The 18,987-nt window shown below is 36.1% G+C and overlaps 1 protein-coding gene across 6 annotated transcripts in view; it reads right to left on the bottom strand.

Annotated features, from left to right (window-relative positions):
- WDR7 (WD repeat domain 7) overlaps window positions 1–18,987 on the bottom strand; it is a 346,125-nt gene that overhangs the window by 224,685 nt on the left and 102,453 nt on the right. For 4 of the 6 annotated variants that reach the window (XM_043547548.1, XM_043547547.1, XM_037902575.2 and 1 more), the window contains 3 exons: window positions 16,911–17,000; window positions 11,623–11,741; window positions 9,623–9,746 (listed from right to left, as the gene is read on the bottom strand). In XM_043547548.1, coding sequence (XP_043403483.1) covers window positions 9,623–9,746; window positions 11,623–11,741; window positions 16,911–17,000 — 333 coding nt within the window. The remainder of the gene's footprint in view (window positions 1–9,622; window positions 9,747–11,622; window positions 11,742–16,910; window positions 17,001–18,987) is intronic. The other 2 variants (XM_007055311.4, XM_043547549.1) reach the window with 1 other exon arrangement.

Genomic DNA, 18,987 nt, shown 5'->3' with positions numbered 1-18,987 from the left:
CACTTCTCCAGTGTCATTTAGAAGGAACACAAACCCACTAAGCAATAATGGGATGCCTCTGTTAATACAGCCCCAAATTGCATTGTTGTCATTGTTTAATGATGTTGCAAAATTAAATCCAATTTGCTGGTCATTATCACTTTCAAGTTTTTTTTGCCAATACTACTGCTTTCACACTTGGTCCCATACCACTGATATCTGTATCTCAAATTATTTTCCCAGTTGTAGTAGACTGTTTTTCTCATGTTGGATTTTATTATTTCCTGCACATATTAGTAACTTTCTAGGCTTCTTTATATGATTATTTTGTCATGACTAATGTCCCAATTTAGTATCAAACTAATGTAATCCTTTCATCTGCTGATTAAACAATAAGCATTATAAAGACTTTAAAAGATCAAATTCAAAACATCAGTTTAATCATATTTTCTTTCTAAACACTTGACAGAATATTTTTCTGTGAACTCATAAATCACTGACTGCTGCTAAGAAAACATATCCTCACCTCCACAACCAGAACACAAAAGCAAACTAAAAAGACAGATTCTACAAGAACAAAGGGCTGTGCTTGCAAATGACAAAGATATATATTAAACATGATGCTGCACATTCCTCTTTAATTTTTTCAGACATAAGGATTTAAGTATGAGCAGAACAGTATATTGCAAATAACTGGGGAAAAAAAATCAAAATGACTATTGCCACTTGTTTTAACTAACATTTTTGGGGAGAAATGGTCCTTTTCATGGCAACAGTATCATAGTCCACTGGCTAGTGTGAATAGGAGTTTTTATATACACACACATACATACAATACAAAAATAATTATCTGTATGACCTTGTATCCTAGAAGGTCACTCAGTCACTTTAGAGAAAAGAAATTAGTAATCACCAGTAGTTGCTATAGCAGCCACTCCCTAGAAGGAAGGCAACTACAGCTGTATTCTACAAACTGAGTGCAACTGACCGCATAAAAAGGTCAATTACAAAAATAAATCCAAATATACAGAATGGCATAATGTCTACAACCATGAATCAAGACTCTTCCACCCAGATACAGTACGCCATTGCTTAATATCTATTTCAATCCTTATTTTTGTGTTTAATTGTGTAACAATAAAAACATACATGTCATAACTTTGGCTAAAGGCTATAGTTATCAAAAGTTTGGTCTTCTAAAATGTACAGAACTGTTTGTAACATTTTAAAGTTGTGTGTGCCACGTAATTTAACTAATGTGTCCAATTTAGATGTACTAAGAATATTATATGTCTTCCAGAAAACAATTGGCATTTAACATAAAAATCTGTCTTACTGAATAGTAATTAAATTTGTCCTTTGGACAAACACTGAAATGTTCATAAAAATGTACATTTTATCTTTTAAAGCAAATAAAATTTCAATTCTGAAACAAATATGTTAAGGAATTCTCTATATGAAGTAGAAGTGTTTGTATATTATTATGCAACTACTTACAATAAGTAAAAACAGGCTCGGTTTCTAGGTAAATCGTGGTTTATGACTTGAATAGATGATCTCATGAAGCACTTCAAATGTCCAAGAAAATAGATTCTAGGAAGGTCATACAGGCATCTCTTTACTATGCTGCATACATTAATGGGTAAGAAAATAACTATGTTTGAAGAAAATAAATAACTTTATGTAAGGTCTATTGCCAGCTATTTAACAGGGTTGGAGAGGAAAGGAAATGCGTTTTGGCATACCACATATATATACTACTGTAATATATAATAGTAAAGTATGTATAATATATACTACATCATATACATGTTTGTGAGTGTTGATTAATCATGAGAAAGACAAGACATTTTCTCTCAAATTTAAATTCAGTTTAACCTTTGTTAGCCCATGAGTACAAAGCCTCTGTCTTTTGCACCAATGCAATCTTCACCAGGGTCCATCATTCAGAAATCCAAAAGACAAACATACTAGCCAGGAAAAATATTTTGATGAGATTTTCTCAATATAGCTCTATCTCCAAATGCAAAACAAGATAACATAAGGACACTTAAGTAAAACTAGGGGTTAATGTGTATATCTAATAATTCACTTAAAAAGAATCACCATTGTATTGTATAATTCTCCACATTTCAAAAAAATCTCAAGAAAGATGAAACTATATGGTCAACTATATGGTGAAACTGCAGAATAAAGTAGTTAAGAGGCAACAAAATAGTTACAGGATTATTGCATATACAATTTTTCTCCCCTTTACAAAAAAAGCACCCCAAGAAGGGAAAAAAAGTTTCAAAATAATGAGGATGATTTCTAATACAAACATCATCAGGAACAGAATAGTATATTGGATGCAGGAAGGCTAGAGGAGAAGAAGGAATAGATGGCTCAAGGGAATTAGTAATAGGATATAGAGCCTTTCAACTTCAGTTCACAGGTTAAATCCAGCCCAAGCTGGTAGTGACCAAAACTAGTTACTATACAGTGGTTGCTCAATAACCTGCGTGAAATGAATTGGTGGTCAAAATCCAGTCTCAACCAGACAAGTTTTCAGTGTCAAAAGCTGCCAGACAGACTCAGCAGAGATGTCAAAGTAAAATAACCGTCACATCCCTAAAAGCAGTTCCTTCTGGTCAGGTTTGACACATAATGGCATGACAGCACAAGGGAGCACTGCTACTGCTGTACTAGTTTTATGGACAGAGGACCTGAGTTTCCAATGCATCAATCCCAGCATTGATTACTACTTTTTAAAAAAAAAATTGACAGAGAAAGAGAGAACAGAAGGAAAAATGTGAACATACCCTTTCTATACAGGAAGTGAAACAAAAATATCCTCCAGTACTAAAAAGAAATTAAAGAGAGTCTTATTATATGTTTAACACAAAAATTAAATGATAACTATTGCTTATGGTTTTTATTTAAAATGATAAAAGCCAAGGAATAATTTCAAAAGGAAGGAAGGTATACTACCAGCCAATATAGTCCCTACCCCTACTTCCAATGTCTAGACATTATTGTACATAATGTATGGTCACAGACTCAAAACACCAGGAAATACTTCTGAATTTGCCAATTATTTGTTTATTGAGTACATGGCAAACTGTAAAAATAGGCAAAGTCACTGTAGATTAATATTTAAATAAATTATATAATACTCAAATAGATCCTCTATCTCTGAACACTTGGCAAATGAGACATGTCATGAGTAGTTCCTTTAAGAGACAGTGTTACTGCTTCCAAACAAATAACTAGACAGTGAAGGGATGTGTGGTCTTCAAGGCCTGAATCTGGCAAATGCTTAGGCATGTGCTTATCTTTAATATCATGAGTAGTCTCATTTATTTCAATAGTTCTTTTGATTTCAGTGGGATTACTCTCTGTAATTGTTAACCAGGTACAGAAGTGTTTGCAAGAATGGGGCCTAAATGCTGAAGGTAGGCATGAATAAATGTACTACATAGCTCATAAGGGTTAATGAGTACATTATTTTAGTACAGCATTATTGTACCTAATTAAAGAATTGTGTGTATTTTTCACTATTTTATTACACTAGAAAAATATAAAAAATCCAGAAAATACTAAGATAGTACAGTTTTTATTAGTAGTATGTTCAAAAAGGTTATCAAGAGCCTTGGTCAGCAAAAACAGCACTTAACATTTTAGATTAAAAAACCCTTTATAATCTCCAAAGAATTGTTGGGTTTTTTGTTTGTTTTTGTTAAAAGGTAAAAAAGTAAGGCAAAATAATTAAAAAAATGTCTGTATTAATATAATCTTAAAATGTGATTTCATCATATCTCAAAAGGTAAGCAAAGTTAGCCAAGCCAATACTTGGGTGGAAGCCAACCACAGAACATAGAGGTGCTGCAGACATAATGTTAGTGATTTAAACTCTTTGTCGGTGTTTAAACAGTTTCTTAACATGGTTTCAGGAAACAACAGGATGCTGGAGTATCCTAGCCAAATTCCAAGTCAGGAAATTAAATATGGCCTACGTACACGTTTCCTGTAGTTTCTATTAGATTCTCCTTCATTTCTTGTTCTAATCTTTTGTGAAATATTGTTACAGGAATTATAAATGGAAAAAGACCTCTTACTTCATCTACTTCATCCCCAGGATTAGGGCAGACTAAATGTTGGTGCACACTGTTACTGCATATTTTAGCAGTGAATTAAATTATACCTCTGCGATAAACTATATACCCGTAAATCCTATTTCAATATAGGAAATTATTACTTTTTTTACAAAAATTATAATGCCTTTTGAGTAGTCAACACATCAACAAATTCATATTATCTTTAATAAAATACTATAATGAAACAGCACTAAAGCTTAAGGGATTTCCCCAAAACTTACAATAAAATCAAATTTGAAGGCTCCATTGCCCCCAATTACAAGTTGCTGTAGAAATATCCTTAATATGTTACAGAGATGTTAAGTTAGGAATAGGTTATAGCAGCAAAGATTGTAGCTAGGAAAATCCTGTTTTCAGAAACAAATATTTATTAATAATAGCTGAGTGAATCAAAATCTAAGATGTACAAAGTCATTTTGCATCTAAAACAGAATATTTTTCAAAGTTTTCTATTCGGGATAAAGATTGCTATTCAATAGCTTGAATAAAATGGCTTGGTGGTCTCAGAACAGCTTCTAGTGGACAGATGTTACAAATAAATGTCACTCTACTACCTTTACTGGCAGTATCAATGGAGACAATCGCAGAGACTTCTTACTCTTACTGATGATTTCCACATCTGGGGCACATTTGTGGGTAGAATGGAGACGCTTGCTTTATCAAAATATGTATGGTACATATTCAGTGGATAAACACTGAATTCTCAGGACCAACAACATAGCATTTTTGACCACCACCAAAATTAGGTCCCACCCCATAATCTGATCCAAGTGGGAGGACCCTTGTGTCAGGAAGTGCTCCATGTACTTCAGTAGGAATGTGTGTAGAAACAAGGGTATTAGTAGATCAGACTGCAGGATCTAGGCCTTAACAACAACTAGGCTTTTTTTAAAACAAATTGTTCCATGAAATTTGGTTTATTATATAAGGAAAGACAAAGTGCAGCTCCTTCTGTAATCAACTAATGCTGTTATGCAGCATTAGTACGAGATGGTATTGATATTTTCAAAATATTCCAAGTTGCATTCATCAACACAGCTAAGAAAACTAAACTGGCAGAACTTCCTCCTCTCGATTAGAAAACGGCATCTCTAAGGGTAACATTTTAAAAGTAACTAAGATATTTAATAACTCAAACCCCATTACCGAAGCACCTTAGGCTTTTAGCAAGACTTGGGCTTCTAAGTGACTTTTGAAAAGGGTACTGAGGTTTCTACAGTCATTTCTGTGCTTTTTAAAAATTGTACAATTAGTTCTAGGTGTAACACATATATATCTCTATCTATCTATCTAGAGAGAGAGTGTATGTATATTATGGAGGGAATGTATAAACATATAAATTGCATTTTATTATTTGAAAATAAATCTATGAATACTCTTTCCAAGTAAATTGGAATATTAATTTATTGATGTCTTATAACACTGCATGGCACTAAGTCTGAAGCTTAACATCTAGAAGTAGGAAGTAGAAGGTTAACCAGGGCTCCAGTCATTAGGTCAAAGACAGCATCAGAAGAGGAGCAGAAATAACTACATTTATTCAAGGCTACAGGACAGATTTATGGAAAAGTTTAATTTAAATACCAGGAAGTTACAAAGCCTTCTATTGTTCAGCTCACACAGGGCTGGCCTTACCATGAGGCAAACTGAGGTGGCTGCCTCAGGGGCCAGACTGTAGAAGATTGTGTCTGATGCTGGTGCACATGTGTTCTCTCTGCTCTAGATGCACAGAGATGGTGAGGTGCTGTGCTGGAGGAAGGAGGGCACAAGAGACATAACAAGCAGGCAGGAGAAAAGGTGAAAGGGAAGAACAGAAAGCAGCAGGAGCTGCAGGAAGAGAGAAGAGGAGAACCCTCTTATGTACCTCTCTAGCACCCCCAGGAGCCTGGACTGATTAACACCAGCTTCTCAAGGAGCTTCCTGTTTCCTGCTGCTTCCATGAACCCACTTGAGGAGAGCATGCAGTCAACTGAAATAGTAGGAGCCAGTTAGGCCCTTAAGATGCTGATAACTTCCCTAACTCAGGCCCTGGTACCAGCCTGCTTATTTGTCCCCCTCAATTGAGTGTTGAGAGCCACTATAGCTGGCACAGAACAGCAGTCATGAGTGAAAGAAGAAAACGCCCCTCTGGGGCAGCATTCAGAAAAAGAAAGAAAGCAAAGGAAGCTTCTCCATCTAAGCAGGAAGGAGCTCTCCTGAGATATTTAGACACAAATGTTCACGATGAACCTTCCAGCCCCAGTGAGGATGTCAGTGGTGAGGAGATGCCTGATCTTCGAGTTAGTCAGAGTGAAGGTGACCTGGCAGCTACTGTAGCATCCGTATCTCCATCACAAATGGATGTAATCATGCACATTCTTCTCTGATCTACAGTTTTCTTTAGGAGTGTGGTGGAGGTGCAAGAAACAGCTGCTGCTGAGTTTAGTTGCTTAAGTCTAGATGATCAAGGACTGTGGACCCACTTGAGCAGCAGCCTGAGGGACTTCCTTGTACTGCATGGGCCACAACAAGTGAAAAACTTCATGTTCCCCAAAGACAATGAAAATAGAAGTTTCCATCCAACACATTACTGGTGTGAAATCCCCTATGGTGACAAAGTGGAGAGGCCATGGCTTATGTACTCAAAAACCCAGAATGCTGCATGCTGTTTTTGTTGCAAACTCTTCCAGTCTAATGTTCCAGCCCCATTGGGTTCTACAGGAACAAAGGACTGGAAAAATCTGGCATGCCATGAGAAGGCAGCAAATCACCGGAGAGCATTCCATAGGTGGAAAGAGCTTGAGATGAGACGAAGGTTAAAGGTCACCATTGATGATCAGCATCAAGAGAAGATTGCTCTTTACTGGCAAAATGTTCTGAAAAGGCTCATTGTCATTGTAAGAATGCTTGCTACCCAAAACCTAGCACTGCGTGGCACTTCAGATCAGCTGTATGTGCCAAACAGTGGAAACTTCCTTAAAACTGTGGAGCTAATGAGTGAGTTTGATGCTGTACTCCAGGAGCATCTAAGAAGAGTCACCACCCAGGAAATGTACACACACCACTACCTTGGAAAAACAATTCAAAATGAAATCATACAGTTACTGGCAACAAAAGTCAAACTGAAGATAGTGGCAGATCTGAAGTCAGCAAGATATTACTCTGTTATTCTGGACTGCACACCTGACATCAGCCATACGGAACAAATGACTTTAATGGTGCATTTTGTAACAACAACAGAACCTAGTGAAAACGTGCCTGCAATGGTGACTGTCAGAGAGCATTTTCTAGAATTTATTGACATTTATGATACTACAGGAGCTGGTATGACAAATGTGCTTCATAAAAAGCTGGAAGATACGGGAATTGCAACAGCTGACATGAGAGGTCAGGGCTACGATAATGGTGCCAACATAAGAGGAAAGAACAGAGGAGTATAGACACGGATCTGAGAGTTAAACCCATGAGCTTTTTTTGTCCCATGCAGTTCTCATTCATTGAGCTTGGTGGTCAGTGATGCAGCATCAGCAGCTTCTAGTGAGGCTGCTGAATTTTTTAATGTAATTCAAATCATCTATGTATTTTTCTCTGCATCAACTCATCGATGGCAAATTTTGAAGCAACATCTGGGAAGATCCTCTCTGACACTGAAACCACTGAGTGCCACATGATGCGAAAGTCGAGTGGAGACAATAAAGCCTATCAAACACCAAATTGGGAAGATAGATGATGCCATAGTTGCCATTATGGCGGATAATGCTATGACAGGAACTGTTCGTGGGAGAACAGTGGCAGAGGGAAATGGAATCATCAGAAACATACATAACTTCAAATTTCTGTGTGGCTTAGTGTTGTGGCGTGACATACTGTTTGAAATAAATGTTGTAAGCAAGAGACTCCAAGGTGTTGACCTTGATATATCTGGAGCAATGAAACAACGGGACAAAGCAAAGTCATACCTACAGTCTTACCAGTCAGATGAGGGATTTCAGAATGTTCTGAAGAGTGCACAGAAGTTGGCAGAGGAACTTCACACTGAAGCTATTTTCCCACCCATTCAAGAATACAAGAGTCACGAAAGAAGACATTTTGATTATGAGGCACAGGATAATCCCAAACAACAATATAAAGTTGAATTCTTTAACTAGGTGCTAGATTGTGCAATACAGTCAGCTGACGAACGTTTCATGCAGCTCAAGGAACACAATAGAATATTTGGGATGTTGTATGATATTCCAAAACTCCTCACTATACCTGAAGAAGACCTACACCAGCAATGCAGGGCACTAGAGACAGTGTTGACACATGATGACATGCGCGATATTGATGCGAGTGATTTAGGTGATCAACTGAAAGCCCTTTCAAGATACATTTCAGCAGGATCAACTCCAAAGGCTGTTCTGGAATATATGTGCACAAATAAGATGACCACCCTCTTTCCAAAAGGTCACCCTCTTTTGTTGCTCTGCGCATACTTCTAACACTTCCTGTAACAGTTACCAGTGGAGAACGCAGCTTCTCCAAGCTGAAGTTAATAAAAACACATCTATGCTCCATAATGACACAGGAGACGCTGGTTGGCCTTGCAACCATCTCAATAGAGCATGAGCTGGCCCAGACTGTGGACCTTCAGCAGGAAACGGTTCAAATCTTTGCAACTAAGGAGGCACGGAAAGCACTACTTTGATTATTCAAACAGATAAAAATGCCAGGGTTTACTGTGCAGACAAGAAAAGTGATATTTGCTGTTCAGGCATTTGAAAGTTAAGTGTTACTTAAAATTTTTGAACAAGGTATTTTAAGTTGTTAGTTCTCCTTTATTGGGGTAGGTAGCAGAGCAATACCATGAGAGGAGCAGAACAGGAAGAAGGCAGAATTGAGACCTTTCCAAGTTTTGGGCCAAGCGAGGGGGCATGGGGCATCATTTGAGCTCCCGCCTCAGGTGCCAAAATGTTGTGGGCCGGCTCTGAGCTCACAAATACATATCCAATTACCATCAGAGAAATCCCTCCCGTCCTTATAACTACATTTTTCATAAATTTTTTTTAAAATTCAGCCCTACTCTGTTGAATTGCAGCAAGGTGATCTAGTTAACCATGTCCTTGGCAGCGCATGAACTGTCTGAACTTTACTCAGGCGGGGGGGGAAATGAAGGATTAGTATTTGGTTTTCCTCTCAGTTTTACCACGATTAATTCACTTGGAAATTTCATGGGATAAATATTGAAATAATGTGTTAATAAATGTAACACTAGCCATTCCCCAAATGTGACTTAAAAGAGGAACTGGACAAGACCAACCTTATACAGGTATTTCAGCACAAATCTGTGAATGTGAAGCTGATCGTTCAGAAAGAGAAAAGTTTAATTACAGCTAATGACCTAAATTCTGGGATTTCATTAAATAACAGATAGTACAAATAAAAAGCTTTCCTCTAGTTTGTACCAGTATTCATATTCATTGTTTATACACTTGCCTTAATCATATATTTTAACCAAATTAGTTTCAGGATAAATGGAGAGTACTCACGTGATATAATACTGTCAATGTATTGTGGTAAATATGGAGCCCAAGCATCAATGGTTTCTTTCCGCCCTGCCTGTTCAATTCTTCTCAGTTCTGCTAACAGCAAGGCCTGGGCAGCTTCCCTTACCTACAAAGTAAACCAGAACGTCACACAAGCTCAACTCTCAAATAATATTTACAAATATTTTTTTAAAGGTAACAGGAAAGTTATCCAGCCATTACATTCTTACAATACAAACAACAGAGCTAAGCTAAAAAGATAAATTTACAAAACCCAACACCTAAATACTGTTTTTAGGTCTCTGACAGTTACATAGAGCTAAATTCTATGTCCATTTCCATAACTAGATGAAAAAAATTTAAATAAACATTAATAGTTTTTTAGCTTTCATTGACTACTTGACTCATTAAAGAGCACTTTCACTTCGAATCACAGAAGATTAGGGTTGGAAGAGACGTCAGGAGGTCATCTAGTCCAACCCCCTGCTCACAGCAGAACCAACTCTAATTAAATCATCCCAGACAGGGCTTTGTCAAGCCGGGCCTTAAAAACCTCTAAGGATGGAGATTTCACCACCTCTCTAGGTAACCCATTCCAGTGCTTCACCACCCTCCTAGTGAAATAGTGTTTCCTAATATCCAACCTAGACCTCCCCCGCTGCAACTTGAGACCATTACTCCTTGTTCTGTCATCTGGTACCACTGAGAATAGTCTAGATCCATCCCCTTTGAAACCCCCCTTCAGATAGTTGAAGGCTGCTATCAAATCCCCCCTCACTCTTCTCTTCTGCAGACTAAATAATCCCAGTTCCCTCAGCCTCTCCTCAGAAGTCATGTGACCCAGTCCCCGATCATTTTCATTGCCCTCCGCTGGACTCTTTCCAATTTGTCCACATCCTTTCTGTAGTGGGGGGGCCCAAACTGGACACAATACTCCAGAAGTGGCCTCACCAGTGCCGAATAGAGGGGAATAATCACTTCCCTTCATCTGCTGGCAATGCTCCTACTAATGCAGCGCAATATGCCGTTAGCCTCCTTGGCAACAAGGGCACACTGATGACTCATCTCCAGCTTCTCGTCCACGGTAATCCCCAGGTCCTTTTCTGCAGAACTGCCACTTAGCCAGTCGGTCCCCAGCCTGTAGCAGTGCATGGGTTTCTTCCGGCCTAAGTGCAGGCCTCGGCACTTGTCCTTGTTGAACCTCATCAGATTTCTTTTGGCCCAATCCTCCAATTTATCTCGGTCACTGTGGACCCTATCCCTACCCTCCAGCATATCTATCTCTCCCCCTAGCTTAATGTCATCCACGAACTTGCCGAGGGTGCAAACCATTCTATCATTCAGATCATTAATGACGATGGTAAACAAAACCGGCCCCAGGACAGACTCCTGGGGCACTCTGCTTGATACCGGCTGCCAACTAGATATCGAGCCGTTGACCACCACCCGTTGAGCCCGACGATCTAGCCAGCTTTCTATCCACCTTATAGTCCATTCATCCAATCCATACCTTTTTAACTTGCTGGCAAGACTTCTGTGGGAGATCGTATCAAAAGCTTTCCCCATAACCACAGAGCCAGTTATCTCATCATTTTATTTCATTTTATCTTACTTATTTTATTAAATAAAAGAGAAGACCTGTAAACTACTTGAAATTCAGCTACTCCAAATGAATTTGTTAAAATGGTTGTAGATTAGGGAAAGGGAGGTTTTCTACTGCCAAATAAAATTACTTATAGATATTATAGTGAAACAATGATGACATCCAGTGGCCAGTTAGATAAATCACAGATTCATATTCCTCTTGATAAAGTTCTACAGTTCTAGCTCCCAATTTAAATCCAAAATACTGGTTTAAAATATAGAGAGGCCAGGTATCTGTTTAAAAGCTGACCTGCTATTTAAAAAACATTATCCAATATTGCAGCTTACAATTTTTTTCGAACCTAAATTCTTTGTCATATGCAGATTCCTTTGTTTTGCAATTTGCAACTTAATATTACCTCCAAGCATCGATCCTGCCACCTGCGAGCTAGCATCTCAAGAAGAGGAGGTCTAAATTTCTCCAATCCCAACAGGTCGGGGAGCATAACACAATGCATAGCAGCTAGTTGACTCCATCCTGTTAAAATATGTTAAAAACAGGCATAAAAAACACATAGGCAATTTTAACACCAAAGGTCAGAATATATGCATTTTATTTAAATGTATTCAAAATATTTTTGGATTTACTCTGGCCACTGGCTTGGGATATGCACTTTTTCCCTAAGGCTAAATTGCTTCTTAGGGAACAGTGTGGAAACTACTCTGCATGCAGACAGCCCTCTCACTGACAAGATCAGGGTCTTAGTAAATAATATGCAATACTTTTTCCTGCAAGGCAGATATTTTTACATAAAGAACAATATTACTGTTGCCATTAAAAAACAAATACACAGCTAAATCTCTGTTCTAAGCCAAATTCAGACAAGTTTGTCAATTGCAACAACTCTCAAAATGTTACACTGTAGCAAGAAGTCACAAAAATCCAGGTTCAAAAAAACAAATAAGACAAAACAAAACAAAAACTACACAGATGAGTTACTACTACAGATGTGAGGTATATTTAAACAGCAGTTAAAAAAATCTTTGCTGAGATCAAAAGAGGGCTGTGTGTCTCCTAAAAACATGACCATCTGTTTGTTGCTGTCATCTGAAGCAGAACACAATTTTTTTCCCCTCTGTCATGGGAACCTAAGGTTTAACAGTACATAGAACTTGACCCAGAGCCCATGAAAATTAATGGGCATCTTTCCACACTTTTCAGTGGACATTGGATCAGGCCTTCAGAGTGCATATGAGCTTCCAGTACCAACCACACAAATTGAATTGGCTCTCTAAGGCTCAGATCCTGCAAAGAAAACTAACTGGTCAGATCCCTACACACGTGCAGAGCCCCACAGACTTAGACTGGGGTCTATCTGCCTGTGTCTCAGTGCACACTGAGAATCAGGGTCTCGGTCATAATCTATATTGTGGTCTTGACTCAACAAAGTATTTAAAAACATGCTTTGAGATTTAAAGTGCTTAAGTTCATTACTGAATCAGGGACTATACATAGAATTAAATGCAAAAACAAAAACAAAACAAAATCCATGAATTCATTCGACATTGAAACAAATTTTAAAAAGCACCAACCATGAAATTCAAAGGAAGTGTAAGTCAGCTGGCTCGTATATACGTTTGCATTACTTTATATGGAGTTTAACACCTTAATATTCAAGTGCAACATATCACGTTACTGTCATTAAGCATGCAAAGTGTCAGCAGTAATACTGCACATCGTTTTTGTACTTAATTTCATTTTTAGCTTTTTAAAGTATTATTCTAAACAACAAATAGAAAAGGTGCCAGTTTAAAGTGACCTACCAGCATGTGAGAACAGAACATACATACAATTCAATATCTGAATGAAAGCTTGACCTGTTCATTTAAATCCTTATTTCAACATGTAATGCTTCAGACATATATGCTTACCGTAACACACTGAAGCATCACACCTTCTATGTTAGTCAGTAAAAATAAGCATATCCAGCTTGTACAATATGGCATTTTAGAATTTTTATAACTTATTCCAAGTAAAATTTCGTGAATTATAATCTTTTTTGCAGAAAAAGACCCTATCCCTTAATTGACTCAGTGGGTATTAATGTCAATGGGGCTTTCCAGGGGCTCAGGAGTCCACCATGAAAAGTGAATTTCTTGATCAGGGTCTTGATCTACGCCAAGTTTGATTTTTTTAATTTAATTTTTTTTTTTTGTAAACTCTAAAAATTATTTGTGCATGGAAAGGCATCTAAATATTTTCATTAACTGTGGAAAGGTCTTTTCTTCATTCATACATACCACCACAAAAACATACAAAAATAATTTCAAGCTTTCTCACAGAAAAATTAATTTCTGAACTAATAAAAAAATCAAAAGAAATTTCATCTTTAAAAAGTAACTGTTTCTGATAGTTATAAGCACTTGAATACAGGAGCACAGAATGCAACTCCACCCTCACTGACTTTGTGGCTAGCACAGCAGCACTTATAATCACCTCCTATTTTGAGTATTTTCAGTAATCTGTAAATTAATCATAAAAATTCTATTTCAGCTGACACTTCCCATAAAATTTCTCTACACAGAAGCGACATTTTAAAAACTGGATTTTCTCAGTCAAACAGACAAACAATTTAAATCCAGCTATTTTTAAATTACAGGAATACAAAAATACAGAAAAGTTAAATGATTGTAAAAAAATTGTGTGTTTCTATTACTTCCAATCTTTTTGTTTTGTTTTTAAATAATATTTTAGGGCTTCAGTTCATAATGTAGACTGAGTAACACTGGTATTATAAAAAACAACTGTAGTACTCAAGTTTCAGAAATGACAACATACTCATACTAATAATTGTTCTCAAGGATCTTTACTATCAAATTTGATATTCCTATCATTGCAAACTGTAAAACAGAAATTACATCCACAACAGAGAAACTAATCTGTTGTTAAACATAATACTAAAGGTATTAAAAAAAATTTTTTTTAAATGGTTTCATGGCTCCAGAATGCAAAATGCATATGATGCCATAGTTGTGGCCATCCAAGGTGCCTGAACTGGAGCTCCCTTTATATATATATGTAGGCATGGCAACATTCAATTTATATTTTTTAATAATTTCAATTGAATGTATTTGTTTTAGGTCTGTCAAGTGATTAAAAAAATTAATCACGAGTAATCACGCTGTTAAATAATAACAGAATACCATTTATTTAAAGATTTTTGAATGTTTTCTACATTTTCAAATATATTGATTTCAATTACAACACAGAATACAAAGTGTACAGTGCTCACTTTACATTATTATTTTTATTACAAATATTTGCACTGTAAAAAAAGAAATTTTATTTTTCAGTTCACATAATAGAATTACTGTAGTGCAATCTCTTTATCATGAAAATTGAACTTACAAATGTAAAATTATGTATAAAAAAAAACTGCATTCAAAAATAAAACAATGTAAAACTTTAGAGCCTGTAAGTCCACTAAGTCCTACTTCAGCCAATCACTCTGACAAACAAGTCTGGTTACAATTTGCAGGTGATAATGCTGCCCACTTCTTGTTTACAATGTCACCTGAAAGTGAGAACAGGTGTTCACATGGCACTGTTGTAGCCAGTGTCGCAAAATATTTACATACCAGATGCACTGAAGATTCATATGTCCCTTCATGCTTCAACCACCATTCCAGAGGACATGCATCCATGCTGATGATGGGTTCTGCTCGATAACAATCCAAAGCAGAGTGGATCGATGCATGTTTATTTTCATCATCTGAGTCAGATGCCACCAGCAGAAGGTTGATTTTCTTTTTTGGTAGTTTGGGTTCTGTAGTTTTCGCATCTGAGTGTTGCTCTTTTAAGACTTATGAAAGCATGCTCCACACCTCGTCCCTCTCAGATTTTGGACTGAACTTGAGATTCAGATTCAGGTTAAGTGTGTAGCTATCTTCAGAAATCTCACATTGGTACCTTCTTTGCGTTTTGTCAATTCTGCAGTGAAAGCGTTCTTAAAATGAACAACGTGCTGGGTCATTATCTGAGACTGCTAGAACATGAAATATATGGCAGAATGCGGGTAAAACAGAGCAAGGGACATACAATTCTCCCCTCAGGATTTAAGTCACAGATTTAATTAATGCATTTTTTTTTTTTTAACGAGCATCATCAGCATGGAAGCGTGTCCTCTGGAATGGTGGCCGAAGCATGAAGGGACATATGAATCTTTAGTGCATCTGGTATGTAAATATCTTGCAACACCAGCTACAACAGTGCCATGCGAACGCCTGTTCTCACTTTCAGGTGACATTGTATGAATGTTTAGCATATCTGGCACGTAAATACCTTGCAACACTGGCTACAAAAGTGCCATGCAAATGTCTGTTCTCACTTTCAGGTGACATTGTAAATAAGGAGGAGGCAGCATTATCTCCTGCAAATATAAACAAACTTGTTTGTCTTAGCGACTGGCTGAACAAGAAGTAGGACTGAGTGGATTTGTAGGCTCTAAAGTTTTACATTGTTTTGTTTTTGAGTGGAGCTATGTAACAAAAAAATTCTACATTTGTAAGTTATACTTTCATGATAAAGAGTTTGCATTACAGTACTTGTATAAGGTGAACTGAAAAATACTATTTCTTTTGTTTATCATTTTACAGTGCATATATTTGTAATCAAAAATAATAATATAAAATGAGCACTGTACACTTTGTATTCTGTGTTGTAATATAAAATCTATATAGTTGAAAATGTAGAAAAAACATCCAAAAATATTTAATAAATTTAAATTGGTAATCTATTGTTTAGCAGTGCGATTAATCGCAATTACTTTTTTTAGTTAATCGCGTGAGTTAACTGTGATTAATTGACAGCCCTAATTTGTTTATTTTAAGCATCCTTTTATTTTTATTTAAATTTTCACAGTTATAAAAAATTATGAGTTTTAAGCATTTTTTCCCCATTTTAAACTTTCACAGTTGCGGGACTGTATGTGGGGGAGGGGTCAGATAATAATTTAATGACAGTAGATGTTGAGACAAAAAAAGTTAAAGTTGTATAATTGTTAAAACACAAATTGTTAACATAATATGTCAAAATATACAAAGTAAATAGTCTTAAATCAAACTCAAGTTCTCAAGCAGCATTTTCCTTACTTTGCCTATCTGTAAATTTTAATCATCACTGATGGACATTTTTTCATCTTTTGTGAGTATACAGTGAAATTGACCTTTATCAACATTTACTGATAAAAATTGAATCCTTGCAAGCCAAGATACAGGAGAGAAAGAGAGGGGGCAGTTGGCATGGTGTTATCCTGTGAGGGCCCTCAACTTTGCAATATGCTGCCATTCCCTGTCTAACAGGGTCCCAGTTTGTCAACCTTAAAGGCATATGTGTTTTCCCTAAATGAGATACATTGAAATTATTCTGTTTTTTAAATGAGAAGTTTCAGATGGAACGAATGTCTATAAACAATTCTCATGGATTTAAAGTAAACATGATTTTCACAAAATTCAGGAAATATGAATTAAAAATAATCCTTGTCAACATTTTTACCCAGTATTAATGATCAAAGTTGGAGACCACAAATTTCATTTCGCATCTCTCCCAAGACAAATGAATATGCAGATTAAAGAGTCATGTCATAACAATGATAACGACATTAGTTGTAAGTAAATGACGAGTAGATAGAAAATGTGGAGAGAATACCTTCATTTACTAAGAAACAGCTACGTAAAGTAGGAGCAGGGTCAGAGCCAGAGCGATCAGCTTCAGAGCTAGAACAAACAGCAGGAGGAACTTGCAGAGGATAGAAGAAATTTAAAAAAAAAAAAAAAACGAGAGAGAGAGAGAGAGAGAGGAAAATGAAGATAGACATTTCTGAAAAACTGATTAGTGTTACTGAAAAATGAAAAAAGAAAAACTGAGACAAACTGTGACTACATCAACTATAAAATAAAAATATTCTAGGTTTTACCAGAAGTGTAACATCAGTGACAGAAAGACAGGCATATGCAAAAAATACAAAGATATTAACATAAACTTGCTTATTTGGAATAGACAAGAGTCACTGTAAATTAAGAGATTTCAAATTTGCTTTAAAATATAGCATGAATTCACAGTATTACACAGCACATCAACTAAATGCAGCTAAAATCATATCTGTTAAATTAAAAAAAACACCAAATATGACACTTTAAAAAGATTATTCCCAAAACTAAGCGATTTGCTATTTTCTATTACTAGTTACAAAAACTAGAAATAGATACTCCTATAACAAGGCATCCCATCTAATCCATGACTCTACCCCTGAAGGACTGCTTCCTACAATTTTAGTTCTTAGTCTAGTTTTAAATGTCTGAAACTATTAAAACTAGACTAAATAAAGCCCTATACAAATAAACTGTAGCAGAAAACCTACACAAACATATAAAGTGTGTACTATAATAAAGTAAAACTAGGCCTGTAGATAAGCAACTTTTAATGTAACGTTGTACAAAAAACTGTAATTGCTAAATTAAAGCATTTCAGGCTTTGAAATAGTCATGTTGTAAACTGCATCATTTCTTAGTGCAAAGGCAGTCCAAAACTAGTAATAAACATTATAGTCCCACTAATGCTCCGTGACTCAAATTATCATATGAAAAGACAGGCAAACCTTATGTCACACGCATTCTACAAGCAGAGGTCAATGTTAAGATTTAGAGGTCACTATTTGACACTTCCTTCCTATAGAGAAATTACCATATGTCATGCACAAGCATCTTCAAATTAATCCCTCTCCTTTATTCCATTGCAGAACAACAATAGGTTTAGGCTCATGAACAGATTAACCATCGTCTTCTAAATGGTATGTTTGCTTTTCATGCAATGAACTTCTTTTGTCACTGTAAGGACATCTGCATCAAAACTACTTTTTTCCATAATTTCCACGTGAACACATCATGATGGCACGTGTAAAGTGAAAGAATAACTAGCGTAAATTGCCAACCTTTTATTTTATCGAAAGAAAAATTAAATGTACTAGATATGGTAAAACAACCAACCCTGAATTTGATTTATGAGAATAAAAAGTTTAGAGAGTTTTATAAAAAATAAACTGTCTGGTAATTTACTTGGAAAAGTATCTGTTCATTTTCTTAGGATAGCTCCTTCCAAATGCACTTTTATATCAATCACTGTAACTGGAAATAACAACAGCTGGCTCAAATAGCCCAGTGACATTGGGCTCTAAACAGATACTGGTCAAAGTGATGGAGATCAAATGTGCCACAATGTGTACTAATTCTCCTAATTGATCTTAAAAAAAAAAAAATAGCAAAAGAAATCAACAAGACAACAAGATGCTACAAGTACTACATATAGGGATAAAGAGATTTGAAAATATTGACTTTAATCTACTGCCTACGAATACCACCTGGAACAAAGATACTAAATAGAAATGTGGAGAAAATCAGAATTCAGCTTCCCATGAAGAAATACATAAATCTAATTTGGAGAAAACAGAGGTACACACTTAATTATGCTTGTTATAAAACACACCACAAAATGAAAACTGAAAATGACCATTTAAATAAGTGAACATCCAACGCTATACAGGGATTTGACACCAATGCATAATTTCATTTTTGCAGATTACATTCTAATATAATTCAGTTCCCAACTGATGTCTTTAAACGTGTTATTTACCATCATAATTAGAACTGCCATTTGGATGAAAAGTGACAGGTTTTTCATTCTGAAAAGGATAACTCTCATACAGAATGAATGACTTCTTTACAATCTC

Source organism: Chelonia mydas, chromosome 5, assembly GCF_015237465.2.
Source record: "Chelonia mydas isolate rCheMyd1 chromosome 5, rCheMyd1.pri.v2, whole genome shotgun sequence".
Taxonomy (NCBI): Eukaryota; Metazoa; Chordata; order Testudines; family Cheloniidae; genus Chelonia; species Chelonia mydas.
This window is presented reverse-complemented; position numbering and strand designations above follow the sequence as displayed.